The 26217-nt window shown below is 37.2% G+C and overlaps 2 protein-coding genes and 1 long non-coding RNA gene across 12 annotated transcripts in view; 1 reads left to right on the top strand and 2 right to left on the bottom strand.

Annotated features, from left to right (window-relative positions):
• LOC149692278 (semaphorin-1A-like) overlaps positions 1–22908 on the bottom strand; it is a 241301-nt gene extending 218393 nt beyond the window's left edge. For all 10 annotated transcript variants that reach the window (XM_089867978.1, XM_089867981.1, XM_089867986.1 and 7 more), the window contains exons 1-2: positions 22808–22908; positions 15566–16280 (exon numbers count right to left, since the gene is read on the bottom strand). The gene's annotated coding sequence lies outside the window, so the exon portion shown is untranslated. The remainder of the gene's footprint in view (positions 1–15565; positions 16281–22807) is intronic.
• Positions 4995–10385, bottom strand: LOC149692288 (uncharacterized). Its single transcript, XM_089867541.1, has one exon. The coding sequence runs from the start codon at positions 10383–10385 to the stop codon at positions 4995–4997; it is 5391 nt and encodes a 1796-aa protein (XP_089723667.1).
• On the top strand, positions 16870–26034 carry LOC149692289 (uncharacterized). The gene is made up of 3 exons (XR_016382668.1): positions 16870–17295; positions 17853–17914; positions 25929–26034. It is a non-coding gene; the product is annotated as an uncharacterized LOC149692289 (long non-coding RNA).
• The last annotated feature ends 183 nt before the right edge of the window (positions 26035–26217 follow it).

Genomic DNA, 26217 nt, shown 5'->3' on the forward strand with positions numbered 1-26217 from the left:
AAAATTTCAAGATATTTCAAGGCTACCTTTAGATAAAATTAATCTCACTTAATTTAAAAAAAACCCTCAAAAAGTCGTTCTAAAGAAAAAGATCAAGTTAATTTACAAATATAAATTCAAATATTCAATGTAAAACTAATTTAAAAAAATTATCACTGAACTAAAAACTCGAATCAAATTTTTTATCTTACTTCTTAACCTTGATTTCTACCTATCGGCGGCATAGAGGGGTTGGATAGTTATATCCCAAAATTATAATAATACGTTGAATTTCATCCCAAAATTCATGACGAAAGTTTCCAACCCCCTTTTTTATCTGAGAGAGTGTCGGAAGTAAAAAAAAAGTTAAACGAGAGTAGATATATATATATATACATACATATACATACATAGTATATGTTGTTGAATTGGATGGAGAGGATGAGATAAAGGAGACTAAAGGGGATTTTACACATCGTTGGAGCGCTCATGCGTTAAATAATCAGTTTTATTTGGAGGGGGAGGGGAAGGGGTAAAATCCGAATGTCAAGCCCTAGCTAACCCCCACTCCAATTCCCCCTCATACCTGTTTAGAGAAGGAATAAGTAAGCTTTACGAGGGAGAGAGGGGGAGGAAAACGAAACGACTGGGAAATAAAATATTACTCCGGTTAAAAGCTTTCGGAATTGATAATCAGGAAGCTAGCTATACTAGGGAGAAGCAGGCTACGTCGAAAATATACTGACTTCTATAGCTAGCTACCTCGCTCTCTATCAAACACATCAACTATTCCAGTCTGCACCCCAATAAGTAAGATTAGACTTTAGAAACTATATCAGGGCTATAAAAACAAGATGCATCAACCCCTAAATTTATTCTACCCCTTGAATTTGGCGTTTAAAACTCATGAAAGGTCAAGGTCAAAGAAGTTGAACTTGTTTTAGTACCTAATTAATTAAATTAATTAAACCAAGTTGCCTAAATTAACTACATGAAAATAATTAGTCCCAAACAATTTATTATTTATACTTAACATTCACTAAAGAGGGGGGGGGTTGAAATTTTACCCTCTCTCCCGGCTTAAAACTTCAGTTCAAATCAGTTCATTATTGTTATTAACTGATTCAAAGTGAACTCCTAGCTAGACTTTCTCTCTTGAAACAACAAAAAAACCTGCCTTAATTTTAATTAATGTAAATTGAACCTTAAAGAATCCCTTATTAATGATTTAATGCATAACGCGTGGAATGCATGCGACTATAGTCTGTCTTCCAACACCCACATTTTCCAATTTAACATGACAAATTTAATTGGTATTAAATTAACTAAATTGGCAAGAGGAGAGAGGAGGGGGGAATGAAACCTAAACCCTACACAACCAAAAAAAAAAAAAAACGAACCAGAAAAAAAACTAAGAAACCAGAGCAGAAGATTTACGCATTTAAAGAACTCTGGTAGTATTATTTTTATTTTCTTTTCCCTACTCTCATTTCCAGATAAATTTTTTAGACTCCTACAGTCGCATGTATGTAGTATAATACTTCGCAACCCTAGAGAGATGTTGCCGAATCGATTTGAAAGTTTCGCCTTTTTCTAGTACAAAAGTTTCCTATGGTCCTATCTCGAAAACCAAGTTAGGAACCGAGTCTTAGAAACACAATATTTTTTCTCTATTTTTTTTAAACTTTCTTTAAAATAAAAAAGAAGTATTTTAACTCAAATTAATGACTTTGGAAGTACACAAGAACACCGTAATCCGATATAGACCTTGCCTATTATTGTTAAAATGAAAGTTTTCTCTTATCATTATTTGTAGTTAAGAAACAAAATAAAACTAACTTAAAAAAGAAAATAAATACTTCGCCAATTTGATTTTAACGAGATATTCGAGACTTTCAATATTAATTAATCAACTCAAAAAAGTTTAATTATTAACCCTAGACCTTACCATTAATTTATTTCATAAAAAAAATGACAATATCAGGGCCAACCTTAACGGGGGTTGATCACGTGGGGCGATAGATTCCATCCATGATTCAGTGTTTAAAATACCACGAATGCATTTTATCATTACACGAATATTAATTCCTCAATTAAATTTACAATACTATGGACATAGGGGTCATAATTTCCAAAACATTTTCCTGAATTGTTATAATAAATTCATGATAGGGCTAGTTAATACTAAGGGGTACGGGAATCCGCTCGTAAATCACGTTTGTGACGCTGTGTAGTATGAATCACACTATAATAGGGTGATTCACCCCCCATTGGCGACACGAGGATTACGTAACGATAACGCCCGTCGCGCCACGTAGCGGTTAAGTCACGAAACGTAAAATTTTTAGGTATAGAAAACTTTTCATTCAATCCCTAGACTAACTCTATACTTTACCAACCGAGTAAAGTGGGCATTTTTTTTCTCTACACGAGAGAGAGAGGGGGGGAAAGGGGGACCATAGGCTAGATCTAAGCCTTATTTAATATTTATGATTACAATTAATATTAATAACCCGTTTTCCCCCCGCCGAAAGACGTGATGCTGCTAGAAATGGAAATATGAAGACTCCCTTTTTAAATATTTAACTAGTTTGCATTGCGTTATTGATACAGTTACGCTTTTTAACAAATGAATGTTAATTTTGTTTAATGGAATTTCCCGTATATGTTGGAAAAATTGATAAATAGGTATATGTCGTCTGCTTAAGTCTTTAGAATTAATTTCACGTATAAACGTTTGAGATTGAAGCAAAACAAATCCAATTTTTTAAGGGGAAAATAAGCAACGTTAATACGAAAATAAGCATCGATATAATTTAAAATAATTAAATGCAAGTTACTGTTTAATTTCAAAACGAATTTTTTTCGTTTGAACTAACAGATGTCGGTTCTCGCATAAAACCAAGCAAAAATCCAATCAATACAGCTTCTTAAGCAGGGACATTTTCTACAAGAGCAACTATAATATCAACCGAAATCGACAAACCCAAACCACCGCAATAATTTAATTATTTCTAACACTAAAATTTAATTATAATAATATAATCAGGAAAATAATAAAGAAATTATTATTCTTATTCTTTACCAGATTATCTATTTATTTATTAATTTATTTATTTACTAAAAAGGCCACTATTAAATCTTGTATTATAGAAAAGACAAACCTAACCTAATAACTAACCGACTTAGTCTTTATTCAGTTAGAATATTCCAGTCCTAGAAAAGACTGCAGGCCTCGGTCGGTTCTAGCACCCCACAATTGGATTCGGTAAATTGTCGGTAATAGGAACTGAATCCCGAGTCATTAGCGATGGTGCATGCAGGTAGCAGCGTCTTGAAATCGAAAGCGAAACTAAAGCCATAAAGGTTGAGATTGGCGTTCGCAATTCTGGGGCACCGTATGTATGTACACGCATGGTTAGGCACACAAGACACTGACCTACGAATTATTAACTAACGCGTGCTTATAAATTCGTCTCAGGTTAGATAAGTAAGGTTAGGTATATAATTTAGTTGAATTTATTAAATAAGAGGCGGGCGTGGTTAGTGGCTGAGGTTAAGAGGTTTTTTTTTCTATAGCTGCTGAAACCAAAATACTAATTATCTTTTAGTTTAATTAGGGTCAAATCGAGGGATAATGCACTGTGGTAAAATCTGATTGAAAGACTTTAAGGATGATTAAATTTTAGATGAGTCAATTTGAGCTGATAAAAAAAAACTTTTCGTCGCGTATAAGTCAAGTGATCCTTATTTTTTTTTTGAGTCATCTATTTGAGTCAAAATAACAACGGCGTCATGTCAGTCGTGACTCCTAACAGCTCTAATATTTAAATATATTTCCAATCAAATTAATTCATTAAATTCATTTCACTCAAATTAAAAATATCCTAATATCAAATTGCAAAAAAACTGAAACCAATAATAAATCATTTTCTCGGAAAATAAAACCAAATAAAATGGATATGGCAGCTTTCTACCTTTGACACCATTAAAGCTAACCCAAAAATAACACAGTACGCTGACGCTCTATACCTATGGAAAAATTATAACCCTGAACTAAATTGCCATTAATATAACTTCGTAAACGAATAATATTTTTCCTTAATAAAAGTATACACAAACATTTATAAATTGCCATTTTTGTAGCCCGAAGCCAATGAACCGTGTGTAAGGGGACCCGGATTGTTTATAGTTGTAGATTTTAAAGGTGCGGAATAGCTTTGGGAGAGCAAATAAGCTTTAACTTATACTACCGTGGCGGACTGAAACACCACAGTAGTTTCTTTTCAATTGTTTTAGCGGGACAGGTACGTTTTCCTCGCGTAGTAGGAACGATTTAATAGAATTAATGACGATTTAGTATTTAAATAATAAAACAAAAACAAACTTTATTTTCAGTTAACTAAACTATCCTCTGAAGCTACTTTTAGCTTTCTAAATTATATCAGCAGGACTATTCTAATTATTTCCACGAAGCTTATAGCTTTTCTAAAGTATTTCTACTTTGGAGCAGTGAGCGCGCTTTGCTCCTTCTCATTTCAAGTCTTAGAGAATTCTGTCTCTTTTTTAACAAATATTTCTTTGGATCCCCTCGTTTGGGACCCTTTCCCCCTTTTTACCAGTTTCTTTGTGGAGGGTTTTTGGTGACGTGTTGGGAAAAATTTGTTTTCCAAAAACATCTACCAACCTATCTCTTTTTATAAACTCTTCACGGTAAATTTCCACAGTTCTATAGAAGGCTTATTTTTCGCTTCTAGGGAAAATCTCTTATCCAAATACAAAAAATTTAAACAAAAATTACATCAAACAATAACCCACAAAATTTACATCAAACAATAACCCACAAAATTTACATCAAACAATTAATAACACACTAAATTAAAAACAAAGCACTTACTTACAAAATAACAAAAATTACTAACAAGGTGTACTATACATTAATATACATTTTCACAATTACATTTCGGTTTTTTACACTCTCCCCACCTTGAACAGGGTTCAACAATTTTTTTTTTTTATATTTCAAGGGGGTACAACAATTGAATCGGACGCCTTATCCGATTTCCATTAGGTAGACGAACCATACAGGAACGTACAACCCCATCTCTTCCAACCATAGTTTCTTCCACTACGGCCAACTTCCACATTAAACGGGGAAGCTTACTGTCCTCAATGAGAACTACGTCATCTATTTTTAGGCTGTCATTAGGAGTACAAGCCGGCCTATGGTGGGCAGAGCGTAGTTCTAATAAATAATTATGTTTCCATTGAAACCAAAATCTATCTAAGAGGGTTTGGCGATATTTTAGTCTTTTGGTTAACTCTTCTTTAGTAGCGGTCATGTTTTCGTTACTAGAAAAGGTTCGAGATGGCAATGACGTTAAGCGTCGTCCAATCAAAAAATGCGCCGGACTTAGTGGCGTTGGCTCTCCTGGACCATCGTATACATAGCTGATAGGCCTCGAATTAATTGTAGCCTCTATTTCGATTAACAAAGTTTCTAGTTCCTCAAAGGAAAGCCTGGCTTTGCCAAGAGTTTTGCGTAGGGAGGATTTGACACTTTTGACCATTCTTTCCCAGAATCCTCCCCACCAACTGGCCCTATCAGCAATGTAGCGCCATTCAATTCTTAGAGACCCAAAATATTCCAAAACATCTGAATGTCTTACATTTTTAACTAATTCATTTAAATCCACTTCTGCCTTTTTAAAAGTCTTTGCGTTATCGCTGTAAATAACGTGGACTATACCGCGTCTGGCAATAAATCTCCTAAATGACAACAAAAATTTATCTGTGCTAAGGTCCGAGACCAATTCCAAGTGCAAGGCACGAGTAACAGCGCACGTGTAAAGCGCTATATAACATTTATTGCCATTTCTTGTAAACAAAGGGCCAGCGAAATCTATGCCAGTGACTGTGAAGGGTGGTGAAGGATTAATCCTTGCAGACGGAAGTGGGGCCATGACCGCTACTGGTGCTTTAGCTCTAAATCTTTTACATTTTGGGCATTTATGTATTTTACTTTTAATTAACCTCCTAATTTTATTGATCCAAAATTTTTCTCTTAATTCAATTAGCACATCATCTATCCCAGCATGTTTTAATTTTACGTGACAATCTTCAATCATTAATTCAGTTAATTTGTTTTTATGACTTAAAATCCAGGGGTGTTTTTCCTGATAGGATATATTTGCGGCGTCTAAACGTCCGCCTACTCGCAACAAACCCTCTTTGTCCATTATGGGACTTAAAGTTACAATTTTTGAGTTTTTAGAAATTCCAATACCAGAAGACAAGCAATTTATTTCCTCAGGGTAGCTTTCTTCCTGAGCTAATCGTATCCAATATTTTTCCGCTAGGTTTAATTCATCAGTGGTCAATGGACCAATTACTTTTTCCTCATTTTTAGAAACTCGTTTCAAATTAAGGATATACCTTCTAACCCAGGCGGTCACTCTAAAAGCTAAACCAGCCGAACTATATTTTTCAAGGGACAAAATAGGTACGCTAGTTTTCATTACAATAGCTAAATTAGCTTCGGGCTTTGCTTTCTTTTCTACAACTATTTCGGGAATTTCTTCATCAACTAATTCCAATTCTACTTCGGGTTTATCACCTTCTGACAACCAAACCGGTCCCTGAAGCCAAAGCTGGGACTTTCCTAATTCATCTAGTGTCGTGCCGCGAGAAGGCAAATCAGCGGGATTTTCCTTCCCAGCTACGTGACCCCAACAAGATGGGTCAACCAATCCCTGAATTTCTTTAACCCTGTTCGATACAAATGGCTTCCACCTTGAGGAATTATCTCGGATCCAGTGTAGGACAATGGTGGAATCGGTCCACATGTGAATGGACCTTGGGACAATATCTAAAGTTTCTATGACGTTTTTCATAAGTCTTGCTCCCAAAACACCTCCCATTAATTCTAACCTCGGTAAAGAAAGTTTTTCTATAGGCGATACTCGAGTTTTACAAGCTACCATTGTAGTATGACTCTCTGAATTGGGATAAAGGCTTCTTAGATAAACAACAGCCGCGTAGGCCTTGTTACTTGCATCCACAAATCCATGAAGTTCTACTACACATTCTCCTTTATAGGGGGCATTCACAAAATAACACCTGGGAATTTCTATCTTAGGTAGGAGGGGGAGCTCAGAGCACCATGCTTCAAATTTTTGCGCTAACTCGTTTTCGAGGGGTTCATCCCAGGCCAACCCTTTTCTCCACATTTCTTGGAACAGTAGTTTCGCGCCTATTAAGAACGGAGCTAAAAGCCCAAGGGGGTCAAATATCCGTGCTACTGCCTTCAATACCCATCTTTTTGTATTCGTTCGTGTCAATAGGAATTCCAAAAGTTCACTAACATCATAACTAAATGTATCTTTTTCTTCATCCCAACTTAGGCCTAGAACTTTCGTATGGTTGGGTTTTACCGACCCTTCGCTTTTCTCTCCCCATTTTGCTCTTATTTCTTTTGAATTGCTATGAAACTTTCGAAGGTTCATCCCAGCCTCACCTAAAATTTGTGTCGCCTGTTGGATTAGCTGATCAACATCTTCTACCCTTTGACCTCCCGTGACTAAATCATCCACATATATATCTCTTTTCAGCACGCCATAGGCTAGGGGGTGCGACACTGAATATTTCTTGGCATGGTGTTTAATTGTTGCGGCCAATAAGAAAGGACTCGCTGTACATCCAAAAGGGATTCTAGTAAACCTGTATACTACCATCTCATTTCTTTCATTGCCTTTTATTCCTTTTACCCAGAAAAACCGTAGGGCGTCCCTATCACTTTCTACAATAGAAATTTGGTGGAAAGCTTTCTCCACGTCCCCAATAACTGCGACCTTATGTTGTCTAAATCTAACCAAAATTTTGAACAATTCAGGTAGCAAATTGGGGCCTGAATCCATACAATCATTTAGAGAGGGTGAGTCTTTAGCATGTGAGGAGGCGTCATTGACAATTCTTAGTTTAGTTGTTTCTCTATTTTCACGAATGACCCCCCGGTGAGGGATGTAATAACAAGGGTTAGGTTCAGTAGAACTTTCAACGTTTTCTACCCTTTCTATTATTCCAGTTCTCAATTGTTCCTCAATTATTTTGTCATATTCCTCTAAATGCTTGGGATTCATTTCCAATTTTTTAACCAAATTAATGGTCCTTCTCTTTGCCACCTCATAATTGTCTCCCATCATATCTCGATTAGGTTTCCAGGGTAGCGTCACTTGGTATCGACCTTCCTTAAACTCAATGTTTTTCTCAAAGGTTTCTAAAACAGCTTCGTGTTCATTTACTTTTGTTTGTTTACTATCATGGATACCAAGTGATTCTAAATTCCAGAAATCTTTCAATTGTTCGGACACTAAAGTTTCTTCCGAGGGGACGGCCACGTGTATCACAGCGATAGTATTGACCCCTGTATTGCCCCCTTCCCCTTCTGATCTACCCTGTACAGTCCATCCCAAAACAGTATTCATTGCCATTAAATCGGGAGATAGGCGTTCCATTTCCCCATTAACTACTCTCCAGAAAAAATCAGCACCTATCAAAACCTCTATAGGGGAATGGGTTCCTTCCTTTTCTTGACTAAATAAGTCTGCCAATTCTAAATTTCTGTTTTTCATTTCCTCTCTAACCTTTTCCCCGGGTACCGCGAAGACGGCCCCGTTTATAGAAGGAGTTTCTAGAGCTATTATTTCGACCATTTCACCTGTTTTGATGTTTTTCAATTCTACTTTTACCTTTCTGCGCGTAGATTGTATTGGCACTGTACTTTCAAATGGGAAAAGGGTCATTCTTTCCGTCCCCACTACTTCTAACTGTAACTTCCGAGATATTTCCTCTTTTATGAAACTTCTGTGGCTTGCGCCGTCTAAGACGCATCTAACACTAACATTGTTTCCTGACTTATCATTGATAAAAGCGCGGGCCGTTTGTAGAAGAACTACACTAGACTCCGCAGAGCCTGTAGCTAGGGTAGCCGAATCTCTGACCTCAGTTTGACCTACAATTTGATTATCAGAACGAGCATTGTTCTGTACGTTGCTTATGGGCATTGAATTAGTATTGGAAACCTGTTTATCATCTCCCTGATCACATAAACTCTGGTGATGCCTCTTATGGCATTTTCTACAACCTTGCACCCTACCCCTACATTGAAACGAGTTGTGGCCTGGTTTTAGACATAAAAAGCAAAGCTTCTTTTGTCGAGCGATTGCCCTTCTTTCTGTGATTGGAATCTCTTTACATTCATAATAAAAGTGATCCGGATTTTCACAAAATTCACATTTTCTTTGATAACCAGAGCTAACCCTATCATGCACACCCGTATTTAAAGCCGCAGCCGAAAATGGCTTACTAGTGTAATTTTTAACATTTTGTTGTACACTTCTACTTATGGGCTTTTCAATGTTTACATTGGTTTTAACGCTTTGTTGGAGGCCGCTCCTATGAACGGCTAAGGCTCTTTCTCGACATTTAATCTCAGTACTTAAGAATTTAATTACTTCATCAATTTTCCATAGATCTTTTTCTTCTTTATGTCTAGTGTAATTTTCTAAAAGATCTAAAGGAAACAAGCCTCCAACAATGCGAGCGAATAACTCGCCATAACTATCGGTCCATTGACCTTGAGACTTCAAGTTTCTAACTTCTATCTCGCAAGTGACTAAGAGATTTTTAAGGCCCGCTACGTCCGTAGACTTTTGAATTGGGCTCATCTTTAAAAACGCGTTCAACCTATCACTAGCTTGAGTCTCTTTCCCGCCAAAACGGTTAGTTAATATTTCAATTGCTCCCAGATAATTTTGTTCGTTTAAGCTTAGTCCATCTATTTCCGCCTCAGCGGCCCCTTTTAGATATGATTTCAAATAATTAAACTTATCTGTAGCATTTAGTTGTGGGTTGTTGTGGATCGCTCCCTCGAATTGTGTCCAAAAAGCTTGCCACTTGTCCACGTTTCCGTCGAATTTCTTTATTTCTAGCTTGGGTAGTCGCAACGTCGTCCCTGGTTCTTGGCCGTTTCTCGACGATCGTCCTGACTCTGCCTCGATACTTGAGGAACTTTCTACTGTCCGAAGTCGTCCGCTATCCGCTGGGCCTCGCTTCTCCTCGAGGTATTTCTTGGCTCGTGCTCGCCAATGGACCAATCTTTCGCTGTATTTTTCATTTTCTGCTAGCTCATGGTCTAGTTGATCCTCATCTTGGATCAGCCTCAGAATTTGATTGTCCATATCCTCTAGTTTTGGCTCCTTTGCGTCCAGTTGCGCGATAGCGTCACTTAAGGATTGCTCGTTAATTACCGTAGCCTTTTCTAATTCATCCTTCAGGATATTACACGCCCGCGTGACACCACCACGTAGCGTTGATCTTTGTTTTTCCAATAGTCTAATGGTCGCCATTTTCACTGTTTCTAATTTAATCCTATTTAAAGTCCTATCGCGATTTAATCCCGGGTTTCACTTGGCACCAAAATAATGTAGATTTTAAAGGTGCGGAATAGCTTTGGGAGAGCAAATAAGCTTTAACTTATACTACCGTGGCGGACTGAAACACCACAGTAGTTTCTTTTCAATTGTTTTAGCGGGACAGGTACGTTTTCCTCGCGTAGTAGGAACGATTTAATAGAATTAATGACGATTTAGTATTTAAATAATAAAACAAAAACAAACTTTATTTTCAGTTAACTAAACTATCCTCGGAAGCTACTTTTAGCTTTCTAAATTATATCAGCAGGACTATTCTAATTATTTCCACGAAGCTTATAGCTTTTCTAAAGTATTTCTACTTTGGAGCAGTGAGCGCGCTTTGCTCCTTCTCATTTCAAGTCTTAGAGAATTCTGTCTCTTTTTTAACAAATATTTCTTTGGATCCCCTCGTTTGGGACCCTTTCCCCCTTTTTACCAGTTTCTTTGTGGAGGGTTTTTGGTGACGTGTTGGGAAAAATTTGTTTTCCAAAAACATCTACCAACCTATCTCTTTTTATAAACTCTTCACGGTAAATTTCCACAGTTCTATAGAAGGCTTATTTTTCGCTTCTAGGGAAAATCTCTTATCCAAATACAAAAAATTTAAACAAAAATTACATCAAACAATAACCCACAAAATTTACATCAAACAATAACCCACAAAATTTACATCAAACAATTAATAACACACTAAATTAAAAACAAAGCACTTACTTACAAAATAACAAAAATTACTAACAAGGTGTACTATACATTAATATACATTTTCACAATTACATTTCGGTTTTTTACAATAGTATAATGATTACATAGTTGGAAGCTATAAGCTGCATGCATGGGACGAACACAAAGCGGGTCAAAATAATCAAAAGATATTAGCAACGTGTATGCACCAATTACGGTGGTTACGATATAGCGGGCAACTATCCAAAAAAACAAGAATAGTTTTATTGTAGAGAAAAATTGTTTATAAGAGATACTTAAATGCCTTTGTACGTTTATGTAGAATTTCAAATGAATTTAAGTAAGAATAAACTTTAATTTGCACGAGCTGAGCTTTAAAATCTATATATTAGTTTAAAAACGCAGTTAATTTGTTAATTGTATAAGAAAAAAATGTATGATGAGAAAAAAACTCTGTTAAATTAATAGGCATTTAACTTCAATTAAGACTAAACTTCTCAGAAAGTTGCTACGTCGAATTAAAACAAGAAAAATATGACTAAACATCTAAGAATGAAACAGCAACTTCCCAAGTTCCATTCTGAAGTGGTTGGTTACAAGAAACAAAAGAAAGAAAACTCGAGCACCAGCGGAAACAGAACTTAATCACATAATCACTGGAATGCGAGAATTTAAACTTAAAAACAATTTCCTCATATAGACCCAAGTAAATCATACATTTCCCAAGTCAGTCAGTTTCCTTTGGATATTATCAACAACGCAATACGCACGTAACAAAATTAAATAAAATCTACATTTAAAGCTAGGAGGAAACAAATTAATAAATAAACCACAACGGATATTTATTAAAATAATTTATCTACGACTGAAAAAAAAACGTGCCATATTTTGAAGTAAAATATTTACTAGGCCTAATCAGGGAGTGAACAGTAGATCAGAACGTTTTGAATCCGCTTCCAAAATAAAATGAATTGGATAGATAATAAGGGGCACAGAGTTTTGACCTATTCACAGCGGTGGTAGTGGTAGTGGTAGTGGTACGTACAGTCGCGAATTCCTGACGATCGATACGAGCTCTATATAAAGAGGGATTGAGAGTCCCTTTTAAGGAATGTTTAGTCGAATTTGCTTCGCTGCCATTAATGAAAAGAAGACCAAGAAGACCAGAAAAGAAAAAAAAAAAGTTGTAGAAGAACTTAGAGAGTAATTTATCCGGTAACGGAGACTCCGAGAGAGTAGCGACTTCGATATCCCTGGCTTATAAATCACGCCATTGAACCCTCTACCCTACTCCTTTTTTATGTAGGAAACACATTCACAAACTGAATGAGGGAGAAATTTCAGTCGCTTTTCTTCAGTTGAAGAAAATTTCGCCAGTCTGGTTTGAGGCGAAACTACTATAATAACATTTCAGACCACTGAATTTAACGTTTTTAAGATTTATCGATACGAGAGTTTTCATTTGAAATCATAATGGTATTAAACCCATTTATGTCTGTCAATGATAAATAAATTTAAAATAAGCTTGACCAGCAGTTGAAATTTATTGAAACTATAGGTATACAGGGTGCTTCTGAAAGGCCTGGTCAGGTATAGACCATTAGATGTAAAAAAGGGGGCTTCCTGGAAGCCTCAGTAACAGGGTTGATACTGTATCTGCGCACTCTCGTGATACAAAAAAAGCCTACAGCGCAGGCGCCAAAAACGAGGTGGAAGGCAAAGTTTTACCCCCCCCCCCCGTGTCTTTCCCTCTCTGGTTACATCGAAATGGTCTATTAAGGTAAGGGCAGTAGTGTTCTTTGGACGAACGATTTCAAGTTCGAAGGCGCAGTTGACCATACTGACTACCTTAACCATCTTGTTTTTAATACTATATAAAAGATATAGATAGAAAAACCGAACTGTGTTTTTCTCAGCCTGAATCGTATCCATCAGCGCTGAATTTAAGGTCGGTACTGCCATTAAAAAAATAAAAAGGTGCCCCCCCCCTGTCCTACTCCTAACATCTCTCTTTTATATATTATAGTCCCTTATCTAAGAAAAGGGAGGAGGGGGGGGGCAGAAATAAGGCAGACTATAAGAATCGTAAACACCCAGCGTTTTCCAGGGAGTCCATCCTCCAACCCCCAAAACAAAAACAAAACTTAAGAAAAAATAAAAATAAAATCTAAGTTGACTGAAAATACTGCGTGAACTTTTTTCTTTTCTTCTCCTCTTTTCTTCAGTTTAAGTGATTTGTTTTAGGTCTTTTTTTTTTCATCCCAACTTTTTTAATAGAAAAATAAAGACTTTAATCAGACCCTGTCGTAATTCTTCTCTTTCACTATTTTATAGAAGAATAAAAGAAATTTCGCTTCACTCCTCACGAGTCACGACACAGAAAGGACGGGTGTTTGTTGTTGTAGTAAATAAATAAATAAATACTGGAGTGTTGTTGGAAGGTTCAATTAAATGTCTTTCTAATAATAATAAATTTCCTACTATTATATAAATAATTATCTACATAAAAGGAAATGGGAAATGCCTTAAGGAATAGAAATTAAGGCCTTAAACTCTTGACCAAGGCTTAGAAATGAAGCTCAATATCGAGGCTTCTAATAATAATAATAAAATATTAAGGCAGACAAAAGGAAGCCTTTGAACATAACGTTTCAATATTATGAACAAAAACCAAGTCCTAACTTGACCAAGTCTTAAAAATAAATATTTCCAACAGTAAAATACTACGCAAATAAAAAATGTCATTGGAAACAATGACCTTAAACTCGTCATACTCTTTCCCTATTAATATTGTGATGAAAACCAAGCCGTAACGTGACTTAGGCATAAATAATAATCCATAATAAACAATGTCAATACGGAGTCAAAGTCCCCAAGCAATCCATGAGCTCGCACTTTGACAAATGAATAAATAACCTCGATTTAAAGCACCCAACTCTCGCTCGAAGCACATATTAAAATAATAAATACAGAGTTATTAATTTACTAGAAAAAAAAGGAACACATGTATCGTTTCATTTACAACGGGGAAATTATAAACGTTTTTTAGGCCCCCCAAACAATATTTTTGCTGTTAAATTAAAACTAAAAAATGAGGTCTCGACGCTTGATTTCTAGGTTAAACTGGGAATACTACAATAAATCCCACGCATTACGAGTAAATGAAAAGAAAAAAAAAAGATGAAGATGATTTTCCGCCCTCGTAACAAACGCTTCAATTACACTACCAGTTTTCTCTATAAAACCGGTTCAAGTTTTACACGCCAAGAGGCAAGATTTAAAAAGCTGAACTGAACAAATTCGCCGTGAACTTTGAAAAGAGCGCTTTATAAATACTTTTAAAAAAGGAACACACGTACTTCTTAAGAACAATGGGGGAGGTTTTATCTTAATTCGTTAATTAATTATCTTAATGTCAATGTTTAGTTTGATATAACGAGGGTTAAGGTCATTAAGAAACTAATCTGTATTAAAAACAAACCCACCACAGTTATATATTCGTATTTTTGTTAGGGGTATAAGTAATATGCTAGATATACGTGAGACGAAACAGGGTTCTTGTTTTTCATCTGTCAATGCAAGATATTACCCCCTAACTTTGAATTTCAATCAACCTTAACAAATAGTTCTTTACGAATTTTGTTTAGACAGTGCGTATAACGCAAATACACAGGTTTTGCAAAACGAAATACAGCTGTTAGGTTTTTGTATATTTATGTACGTGGTACGAAAAAATGCTGGTTATCAATTAAATCCGGATGAGTTTGAATTCCCATACGGTTGATTATTATTCAACCAAGGCTTAGAAATTTACTGAACGTCGCGTTTTTCATGGGGGTGCTGTCCAAACAAATGGGGGAAGGACAATTCGTTAGCGATGCGCTTAAAATTCCGATTCACCTTAACCGTGAATAAGGCCGTAACGAGATACGGGTTTAATCATCAATGGCAATATCAAATTTCCTCCTCTTTTGAAAAGAGATACGGACGACGGCGATCGCCATAACGCCGTGTACAGGAAACCCTGGCTTAACGGGGCGCCCAGTCAGAGAAGCCCCGCGCGCGCGAGATAACCAGTATTTTCCAACGGACGAATCGCGCTAAGACTCGGTCGAGAGTCTAGCCAACTGTATTTACGTTCGAGTCAACCACCCCTAAAATATCGAGTTTGAAAATTGAAACGCGAACCCTGATTAAAGCTTTGATTAGGCCTAATTACATTCGTAGTTTATCTAAGTGGATAAGCCGCTTTTCTTTCGAAATTTTGACGTTGAAAGATTTGACGGACCTTAATCAAAAATCCCAAGATAACCCACGGTGGAGATGGCCGCTTGGGTAAATTTCCCCTAGAACCAGGGGTCGCTTGTCGCTTCTATTTTTCAAACTCTCCCACACACGGTAGATCAAAAGATAGCGGGAAAGCTACTCACCGAAGATGAAAGCGGTAGTTGCTAATCCAAGTATCATAGAGCCGGATTTATCGTTTACTAATGACTTAGTAACGCGCCCGAAGGAAAATCCAGCGAGAAAAAGACCAATTCAGCGTTGCTCCCTTTTGAATAAGTAAAACGTACGGCACGGAATCCACCAGCGGAGGTCGATAGTAAAACTGGCCGGGGGAAACGTATAATATCCGCCACGGCGCCAAAGGCTCGAGCGACTGGCGGTACCAAAAACGCGCCTTCAAACCTCGTTTCCGCGGGAAAAAAATGCGGCAAAACTCTCGCGCACTTTTGTTAATTCTGAAACACTGGTTTAAACGATAACATAATCCGTTGAAGATTTAAAACAACCGGAAATACGCGACTAAGGGTTGAAAATTGATAGTAAACATTCGAAAATTTGCTCAAAAACCGACAACCCAACCTCGCCGTCAAATTTTCCCTCTTGCTTTGATGTCGAAGCTCCAAGAGAGAGAGAAGCTAGTTCACCTCCCCCCTCGTTGGCTTCCTAGGGCTATCGACCTCGTAGTCCGTGATTGGCTCTCGAGCGTCACGTGGTGCTAGTCTGTGTTATAGATTTTTACAAACGAAATGGCTTCTCCTCTACGCCGCAAGGAGTCGTCCTTGCAGATCACAAGGACACTACGTCAGAAACCGCGCGAATTTCGAGTATTCAGCTATTGTACCCAATATACAGTACAATCTAGAAATAAAATATTTGATTAATAAAATAGATAAAGATAGCTATATTGTTATCTTTGGGACGGGTGTGAGAGACGAAAAAGGAAAGTTATTATAAATGACGAATACATTATAATTATAAGAAGGCAGCTCTATGGTTTGGACTACATTTAGCTCTACTACTACGGTCTTGAACGGAACGTAACGAAGGTCTCTACCGCTTTACAGACTATGGCGCCATCTACTTCTACATATTGGAACTACAGAATCTATACTCCTTATCATACAATCTTCTGAGAAATCGAAAATTCTAAGAAACTTCAACCTTTTCCACTAAAAAGAGTTCCCACCGGTTCTCACAGTTCTCCTTACAATCTCTAATACAAATTCCCAGTATAGTTTTAATAAGATAAGCATATAATTAAAAGCGGGTTTTGTTAGTCCCAAAGTGTTGCCAGATCATTTGAGAGTACCTTATCCTTTCTCCTTAAAATCTTTTCATAAATTTGCATAAACCCTTTCACATCAATGTCGGTTTTTATTATCATACACTTGAATTTCATAAATTGCCATTGGAAAATGTAAAATTCAGTTAAAAAAAGTAAAAGCTGTCACTGGAAGCCCATTCCATTGGTGTCAACTGTATGAAGGTTATAGTTATTTATGGGCGAAGTTCGTAACCCGCATAGAAAATAGGGTGTAATCGGAACTGTCACAAATGTTTCCCTGATAATGCCTTGACGAGTAAAGCGCTCTCCGTACAGTATAAAACCAACCAAAACCCCCAAGTTTGTTTATCTTTAAAGTTATTAGTTACGAAGCGACGACGACAAGTTTTGTTTTAGAGAGAGAGAGAGAGAAAACGCGGTTCGTTCAAGCATTTACAAGTTTTATCTTTTCACGCCTTTGTTGGTATCCCCATATAGTTTCGCGGTTATTAATCGATTTCAATAAAAGGACGCATAAGTTCATAAGGTATGTTCCATAAGTTTGTCACTGGTTACAAACTGCATGGAGCTTGTCATGAAGAGAGTGAGGTAGGTCATAGATTTAAGGTAAAGCGACGCCTGGTGAGGAGGCGCTGTCAAAGGCTTAGTACAGACTAAATAGAGCTATATCCGTTGAAGGGGGAAACGTCACAGTTGGGCCTGCCAATAAACGGAGCCGGTTTTCACCCTCCCTCCGTGCGGGCCGCTGAAGAACTCTATGCTAAATTACCCGCACAATATGGCGCCTAGGCGGGGACTAGCGAAACCCCGCCTCAAAATCTATCCTTTCCCTCCGAATTGAAATAGCTCTATAGGAAGATGGAAGTCCTGCAAAATTAACCACCGAGTGTAGTACTTCAATTCTCGCTTGTCGTTCTACTAGAACTAGCTCTCACTTAGTCTCTAGCATTACGAAGTATAGATAGCGTCATATTTATGGTAGCATATCTTATAAACTTATGTTTATAGTGGTATTCCTATATTTTTCCATCTAAATTAAATGACTGTTTCTGACCTCACTATAGCTGCAGCTATAATAATAATATCTGATTGGTTGGACTCCCTTTTCCAATATTTAAACCAATAAAATTCCTTATATATATTAGATTTAAACATGATTTACGTAACGTGGACCAAACTCGATAATAATCCAAGATAAAACGAAAATGTAAGTTGTCTGTCTGTAAAGGTTACAGTCAAGTCGTGTTGTAAAGTGCAAACTGATTAGTAGACCGTGCTAAGAAATTTTCGAGGCTCGCGGTAATCCATTTCTTAGCTAAAAACGTCTCAGTCGACCACACCCTCCAGGCACGGATCTTGGTGATTAAAAACTTCACGGGTAACAAGTTGATTAATACCTCTATATAAGTTGTTTTACAATTTAAGAACTCATCGCGTGTAAACAGCACGTGGTAATAATGGTTCAACGTTTGTAGTACAGCAATCACATCTTCGAGACACGTTCAAAACACATTTCCTCTTTTTTTTTTACAGCTTCGTCTTATTGTTTAAGATAATTTCATAATTAACCACATCCTAATTACAATAAAAACAATGTCTTGGGGGGCCAAAAATAATATAAAATTAAAAGCTAAGGCGAAAAAAATAAATTGTCTTAAAATAGATAGCTTTGCATCTTATGCGGTAAAAGTTATTTTTTTTTCCAAAGGGAAATCCGACAGACTCGATGAAGATGGATGAATATGATAAAGAGGCTAAGAAGGTTTTTTTTCTCTTTCTCTCGGCTATTCTTAATTTTCACGAGACTCGCGTGACCAATTTGGCCTTGAAATAACGATAATCAGCCTTGGTCCATCCCACCGGAGAGATTCCCCCCAAACTTTACCCTCTCCACCCTAAAACACAAGAAAAGCCAAAATAACGAGAGAGAGAAAAAAAATTACTCAAATGTGATTAGAGGCGAAGATGAAATCCAAGAAAGAGCCCCTTTTTTAGTTTCACCCCTAAACTAACGCCATATATGCTTTAATTGACCCTGAACGGTTGACCAGAGAGAGTAGAACTAAGTAGAGTAGAAAGTTAGTAGTGTTTTTGAGATTTTTGGTAAAATCTTCATGGGGAAAATAAAAGAGACTATAGAAGGTTAGACGTTTTTTCAACGAGCTAAAGAGAGGTCAGAGGTCATCTCTAGAAGGTAAATATTTAACACATGTCCGTCCTTTCATAACCTATGTGTTTTTGAGCTTTTTTAGTGAAATCTTCAGACTCTAGAGGGTTAGACTTTTTTTAGACGAGCTAAGGAGAGGTCAGGGGTCATCACTCCATTCTCTTTAAGGTTAAACACTTAGCCAATTTCCGTCGTTTCAGAACCAAATATAACTTTAAATTTTTACTTTAAAAAAAAAAAATAGTGTCACGCACACGTTATAAGTTTCCAAATACTACTTAGCCCTCTGCGCTTAGGAATTCCTCCTGAAGACGCGGCAATTATTTGGGATCAAGACCATTCATTTTTTCGTGCGCCTCCCACGCTGCTCGTAATGCCAGTCTTTTCGAACTTGTCATTATATACCTTTCACTAAAGTAGAGCGTCTTCGTAATGAAGCCGACCGGCGACTATGTCAGTTAATGGTATTTCCTAAAGAACCATTGTCGCTTTCCTTTAGCACGAACGCCAAAAGGAAACTATCCTAAGAGGCTTTCCATTACCAGTTTATCTTAGAATAATGCGAGGGCAACCCGGCCACCGAAGATCTCATTTTCTTCTCCTTAATAGCGAGAGAGAGAGAGAGAGCGCCCATGCCAAGCTCCAGAGTTCGTTCCGAATATCTCCTACGCTCTTTAAGAACTATCATCACTCGATCCTCTTCCATAACCATCCTGAGATACCCAAACCTCTTCTAGGGCCGCTTTTCTCATTATGAAGATCGTAATAGAGACGATTATAAATTAGCTAAGTCATTCCATCCTCTTTATTCACTATAAAAAAAGGTTTGGTGATCACATTTCTACATTACTCGAAATTGATATCTTTAGAATTTGGATTTTGAGAATGACTTTCGTTCTTCTGACTTCCTACGTGTAATTTGTATATTTTTAAATATTATTCTAGAGCGATGAGGTTGACGTAGCTCCAAGTACTTTTTACGGTTAGAAAGAGGCCACTTTTGTACCTAAATTGGTCAAAGAGTTTCCCTCTACTATTTAAATTACGAGAGTTCTGGCGTCTTTAAGTTTAGCTACATTCTGAATTCTGACACGGGTGTTTAAAATTTAATATACTTAAAACCTTAATTACTCGAGCTGTGGTTTATGTAAGCCAATGTACTTAGTACCATTGGAAAGAGGGAAAATTTCTCTATCATACCCTCAAAGTGGTTTTTCTCTAGCATTTAAATTAATCTCCAGAATTAAAAATATTTATCTTTAAAACCAGGAGCTCCGATTTGCGTCAGCTAAAAAAATGAGTTTCGCCCCTATATGGTAGCTTCTCCCTGAACACGAGAGTGCAGCGGTTGAAACATTTCTACAGGCGCTGGCGGTTCTAACTCTTGTAAATAAAACTTTTTAAGACATCTTTATTTGGTCTAGGGTCTTCTATATTAAATTCCACAGCCTTTAAAAATAATTTTTTTTTATCTCAGCCAAGCGTTTAAAAAAGTAGCAAAATCTCATTTTCGAAGCTCTAAAAAAGGTTCAAATATTGACCTATAGGGCAAGCAGAGCAGCTAGCTAGCGCAGGCCGGCTACGATATAAAATGTAAAGTTTTCTTTTTAGAGTATAGCAGCAGTAGGTCTCTCTCTCTCTTTTTCCCTTACTTGGCCGAATGTTTAATAGTTTCCAACTTAATCTTTTTTTATTACAAACTCGCTCGTCGATAAAAGTTTTCGCTCCCGCGAGCGTGAATGAGCTTCGTCGTCGATAAAAGTTTTCGCTCCCGCGAGCGTGAATGAGCTTCGGCTTCGGTGGTCCCGGCAGCCAGCGCGCGAGCTCTTGCTGGCGAGAGAGGTCAAAGGCCCGTTAGTTAGCGAATGGCGTATAGCGTGGCGTAGGGCCCCAGTCTCTCGCTCGCTCTCTTCCGCTCCAAACCCGCTCCGTAAGGCTCTTCGGAGGGGAAGAAGGCTTAAAGGAATATGGGATTTAGTAAGAAATGGCGGATAAACCGCCGCGTTCGAACTGAACGGAACTTTGCGCTCGAGAAAATCTCTATAGAAAAAGAGGAGACCATTCGGAAGATGGGAGTTTTTTTTACTCCGTTTGTTCGACTGCCACCTTCCCTCCCACGCTTATACCGGACTGTTGCCACCACCGCACTGGAGAGAAAGAAGAATATCGCGTCTAGCATCCTGCAGGATGCTTTCTATAACAGAGGGAAGCTCAGGAGCAACGTGTTTATAAAGGGATTTTTTTTCTCTCTCTCTCACACACACTCACTTCCTTCTATTATTCTTTTCGCTTAGTAGGCTAGATACGTTTTTCGTAAAGAAGGTGTTAGAATCGTAATGTGTATTTCGGATACCGGCAAAAAAAATCTCCTTTGAATTAAGGATAAGATTAGGTTTATATCATCTTGTTTTATCATCCTGGTTGCTTGCCTCTTTCTCTCCCATCATGCACGGTGGGTCGTTATTGCTTAGGGATGAAAATGGAAGAGCGTTTTCTCATTGCGATTTATACCATTCTTAGTTTCGGAGGACGGACTACTCAACCTAGCTAACAACCTTCCCGCACTGCAGCAGCAGCAACATTCGCGCGTTACATTGGAAGAAGGGGGGCTGGCAATAAAAGGCGCCCAATTGCCAGAAGAAAATAGTTATGGCAGCTGTTTACATCAGACTCGCACGCGCCCTGCCTCCAATCTTCCTTCAATGCGCGCGTGTACATCCAACGAAAAACTCCCTCCCAACTCCTTTTTATATAAAAAGGTGATGTGTTTCTCGTTCTCTATGTTTTTTTAGAAGCCCCTTTGTCTATCAAACGGAGTGTATTGTAAATGCTCCACCAAGTCCCAATTTCTAAACATTAATATTAAATCATTTAAACGGGACTTGCACCTTTTGGATTTAAACTAAACACTACTTGAGGTTTACCCTGACGCGTCGGGGACATACTGAATCCTGATATTTAACAAAATATAATGGTTCTCAAGGTATTTTCGACGTAAAAACTACTCGCTATCTTCTTGTCGAAGAAGATAATAATATCGAAGTTACAATATACGGATCTTACCCAACTTGTACAGAAAAAGAAACTCAAACAAAAAACTGTTCCCTTCTCCTAACGGGGATTATTCTATATCGCGCTTTAGTCGTTTCACTCTTCATCCTGTAGAAAAGGGGTGAACCGTTTCGATCCCATTCTCCCAACGTGTACAGGGTGTTTCCAAAGAAAATAATGGTAGTATCGAAGTACATTGGTTTCTATGAAATTTTGCCCTAAGGGTCAGCATTTAGAAGATATAATTAGAGTATTTATGGATGATCCCTTAATTAAATTAGTAATCATTCATCATCTTTCAGGTTCTTACTCAATTTTAAGGGGCCATCACTAAAACAATCCTAAGTCGTAAACGGTGACCCTTAGGTCAAAATATCAGAGAAATATTACATTTTCGACTCAAAATGGATAAAAAAAACCATGATTTTTGGAAGACCCTGTACAAGAACAAAAAAAGATTCTCCCCCCACGAGTGATGGCAAAAATTTTCATGGCTAGGCCTACCAATTAAAGTTGGAGAATGGTTCGTTTCCCTTCAACGTTCTTAAGTCGAAAGCGAGAGCAAGCGCGAAGAAAAAAGTATAGTTTTTTTTTCAGCTAGGGGCTGGAATAGCTTTCCATTAGAAAAATTCCGTTTTCCACTTTAAGCGCGTCAAGTCGGATTACCCTTCCCAGAAGCAAAACCCAAGCCGGGTTAAATAGAAAAGGGGTGCTGGGTGTGGAGACGACGATGAGATCCCGAGAAATCTTTATATTAGAGAATAGCGAGCCGCTCAGATTAAGGAAAAAGGTGAAGAAAGAGAGAAGAGAGAGACTAAGGAAGAAGGAAGAAAATATATTTCTTCCCAGAAAAAAGAAACCGGAAATCTTTTTTCTTCTCACCTTTGAGAGCGATTTCGCCTATCTTCTTCCAACATTTTTCTTCCCTTTTTCTCATCGCGATTTTCTTGGATTCTTGGAAGTGAAGTCTTCTTCAACGGAAACTATATGAAAAGAAATAACAATATATATCAATATATAGAATTGATGTTTCAATATGGAAAAATGAAAGAGCGTGCGCGGACAGTGTGGAAGCAATACTTCTTTTGTTTGAAAATATCAATACTGAAGACTAAAAGAAATCGGTATACTGCTAAACTAAGGAACTAGTTCGGTTCAGATCAGTTCGCGAAATCATATAGGCTTCTTGCCTTAATATACAATTCATAGTTCAGTATACTGATTTCTTAGTTTAAATGATTTTCTTATTGAATAACTTGTTTGAACTATGACATACTGCAAAGAAAATAGCGTGCAATGTAACAATGGTAAGTCCAGATATATTTTTTGTAGAGTTGTTTCAAAATAATTGTACAGGACTGTACCATGGACCCATGATCGACGCAAAACTGTCTTACAACAATTTCTTGATAGCTTTACGACTTAACTACACCTTAATGCTCGCTTAAACAATGTAATATTGAATAATACATGTATATACATATAATAATATTGCGTAATTTCGAAACCTATAACCAAAACAAACCTTAATTAGAGATACGGACTGCATATTAATTGTTTATGGTCGGTAAAAGTCCTTGACCTTTCTAAGCAATGTCAATGTTTAGGTGTTTCTTTGCGAATTCATTCAGCGTTCTTATAAATATTAAAATAAAGATTTATAATTAATAAATCAGTCTTTGTTTTGTTACTTAGAATAAACCGTAAATAAACCGAAGTAAATAAATACGAACTTATATATTAATTCAACTAATACCTTGACTGCGATATAAAAGCCCTAGCAGTCTTTTGAGGTTTCATTTGACAAGCGTTTCGCATCGCAAATCCGCTTTATACCCCTTTTCTTACACGGGAGAAAAGATGCGGCAGGAATTTGAATGATTCAGTTTTGGGTAAAAGACGACAGGGCAAATGGTGTATAAGCAAAACTAAATTAATTAACTTTCCTCCCCACCACTCTGCCTTTCTTCCTCCTTAAATGATATTAGGAATCAAAGGAGCGCTTTTATTGGGCCAAGGATATCTAATTAATAATAATCTTTTGAAATAAGGTTAAAGCAAGCGGGGGAAACTCTCTCGCTTTGAAGGGAAATTCGGAAAAGAAAGGCCCACGGAGGCTCTATAAAGGGAGCTGGGAGCTTAAACGAGGAAAGTAGTGTGATTTTAAGTTTTCATGGTTGTACATCAGTGACAGGGAGGAGGAACCAGGGATAAGGGAGTTGAGATGGATTGGAAATGATGATGGGCGACCTGCGGCACCGTATCTCTCCCAATGTACCTCGCGCACGCCCCTACCCTTCGGTAGGCGATTGCTAAGTATGAGAGCTAGTTTCTATTTTTAAGATAGAGGGAGCGCCCTTTACAATTTCATCCAGTACGAGTGACGTACGACCCTACCTAACCGCTGAGGATGCTGGGAGGACTACGGTACCGTAGGTAGGGGTACACAGGCAATGCTATAGGTATGGGGGTTTCCACTTCATTCCTCTCTCCTTCAAGGAGGATCATTCCTCCTCCCTGATCAGTGAGTGCAGCCACCTTTCGGTAGAACTATAATATTTTAGTAGTTAGTCACGTGTAAATAGAAGTTCTTGTTGCCATAACCAGGTGGCACCTAAAAGCTTATGCCCAACTAAAGACTTCTTCCTCTAAGGCTTCAAGCTAGGAGTAACGGGTGCCTTTTGGCGCGAAACTGCACGAGGTAAACTTTCTAGGACTCCCTTTAATAGAGGCTCTGCAAAAGGGCATATACCTTGATTCCGGACTAAAAGGTTGCAGAGAAAACGCGGGAACTAGAGAGCTAATCAACTGTTTTATACGAGAAACCCAGCGCAATTAATTTGTCCGAATTGGGAATATTTTTGCGGGAAAAGAAATCCCCGTTTACATTTCTAGCCCGAAGCTCTCATTAATCAGAAGGCCCAAAAATGCGCCCAAAAAAATGTCACGTGGCCTGTTACAGTTGTACCAGGAGAAAAATCAATGCAAAACATTGCTTCATAATGAAATCGGGGGTGGATTAATACGTAACGTAAACACCCTATACAAATTAAAGTAGTCAACTTCATCTGCTATTAAAAAAGCTTATTATTATACAATGTAACCACAACAAATAATTTTGCGTTCTTTTTAAAAATTACTGCATCCTAATGAAAATATTACCTCGTTGTAATAACCTTTTGGTAATTAATTCTTCCCATGTTATTGTAAAAAAAGCTAACGTTTCCAATTTCAATGTTTCGTTTATCACCTTATTAAATTTATAAAAGTTAATATGAAACGATTATTATGATACGGGCAAAAACCTCGAGGGGATTTCGAAGTTTAAAATTATTGGCCATGATTCATCCTCCTAGCTTTTATCAATAATGAAAAAGAGGATCGTTTACCTAGAAAGCGACATCTATTCATATTTTAAAGCTAACTTTAAAATATTAGTTTTAATATTAAAATAATGATAATTAAATACTGAAGTTAATCTAATATCACATAAAGGAGATGCTAAGGTTAACTGTAAATAAATTATAAAATGAGGATGACCATGCAAGCCCTCATAGATGGCTCAAAACACTGTTTCATGTACTACTCTACAAAATTTCCCGCGTAATCGTTCAAAGAAAGAACTATTAAACTATTTAATATGTAAATTGTAATTAAATAATTACCTCTAGAACGTAATTGGCCTTGTTCATGAACCACGTTGGATAAAAAAGGTTTAAGCAATGTGCGGTCATCCAAGGCTTAAGTTAATTTTCAATTATATTTGCGAAAGTTACGTTTGTCTCGTTTTAGGAGATCTAATTTACATTTTATTAAATAAAGTTAAATAAATAAATACTCTAGTTCTTATTAGTTTACTGGGCGACGATTTATAATAAAAATTAATTAATAATTATAGACGCAACGTGAAGGCTAAAAGCACAGCAAAATCAGTGAAGCACTCGACACCACGTGTCGACACTAATGAGTCATGACTAATGAAGCTCTAATTCCCGTAATCCAGGGGCTGAACATAACCTAAAGGAGAAAAAGCGGGAAATTTTAAATATGAAAAGATGAAGTATTATCTACACTCCAAGACTGAAAGTCAAATTAAATCATAAAATAGTATATTATATTTTTCAATATTTTTATTCACAAATTGTTTCAAACATTTTCGTAGCGTATACATGTATAAACTTCCGAGTAATATTTCAATAAATATGTTTTAGACTAGTTGAGTCACTTTATGTACAGATATTTACAAGTTTTTCAACTCTCTTGATAAAGTTGGTAGGGCACGCCAGTTGTTC

The sequence above is a fragment of the Phalangium opilio genome, unplaced genomic scaffold (genome assembly GCF_054372755.1).
Source record: "Phalangium opilio isolate 3A_F unplaced genomic scaffold, DU_Popi_V2 ptg000024l_1, whole genome shotgun sequence".
Taxonomy (NCBI): Eukaryota; Metazoa; Arthropoda; class Arachnida; order Opiliones; family Phalangiidae; genus Phalangium; species Phalangium opilio.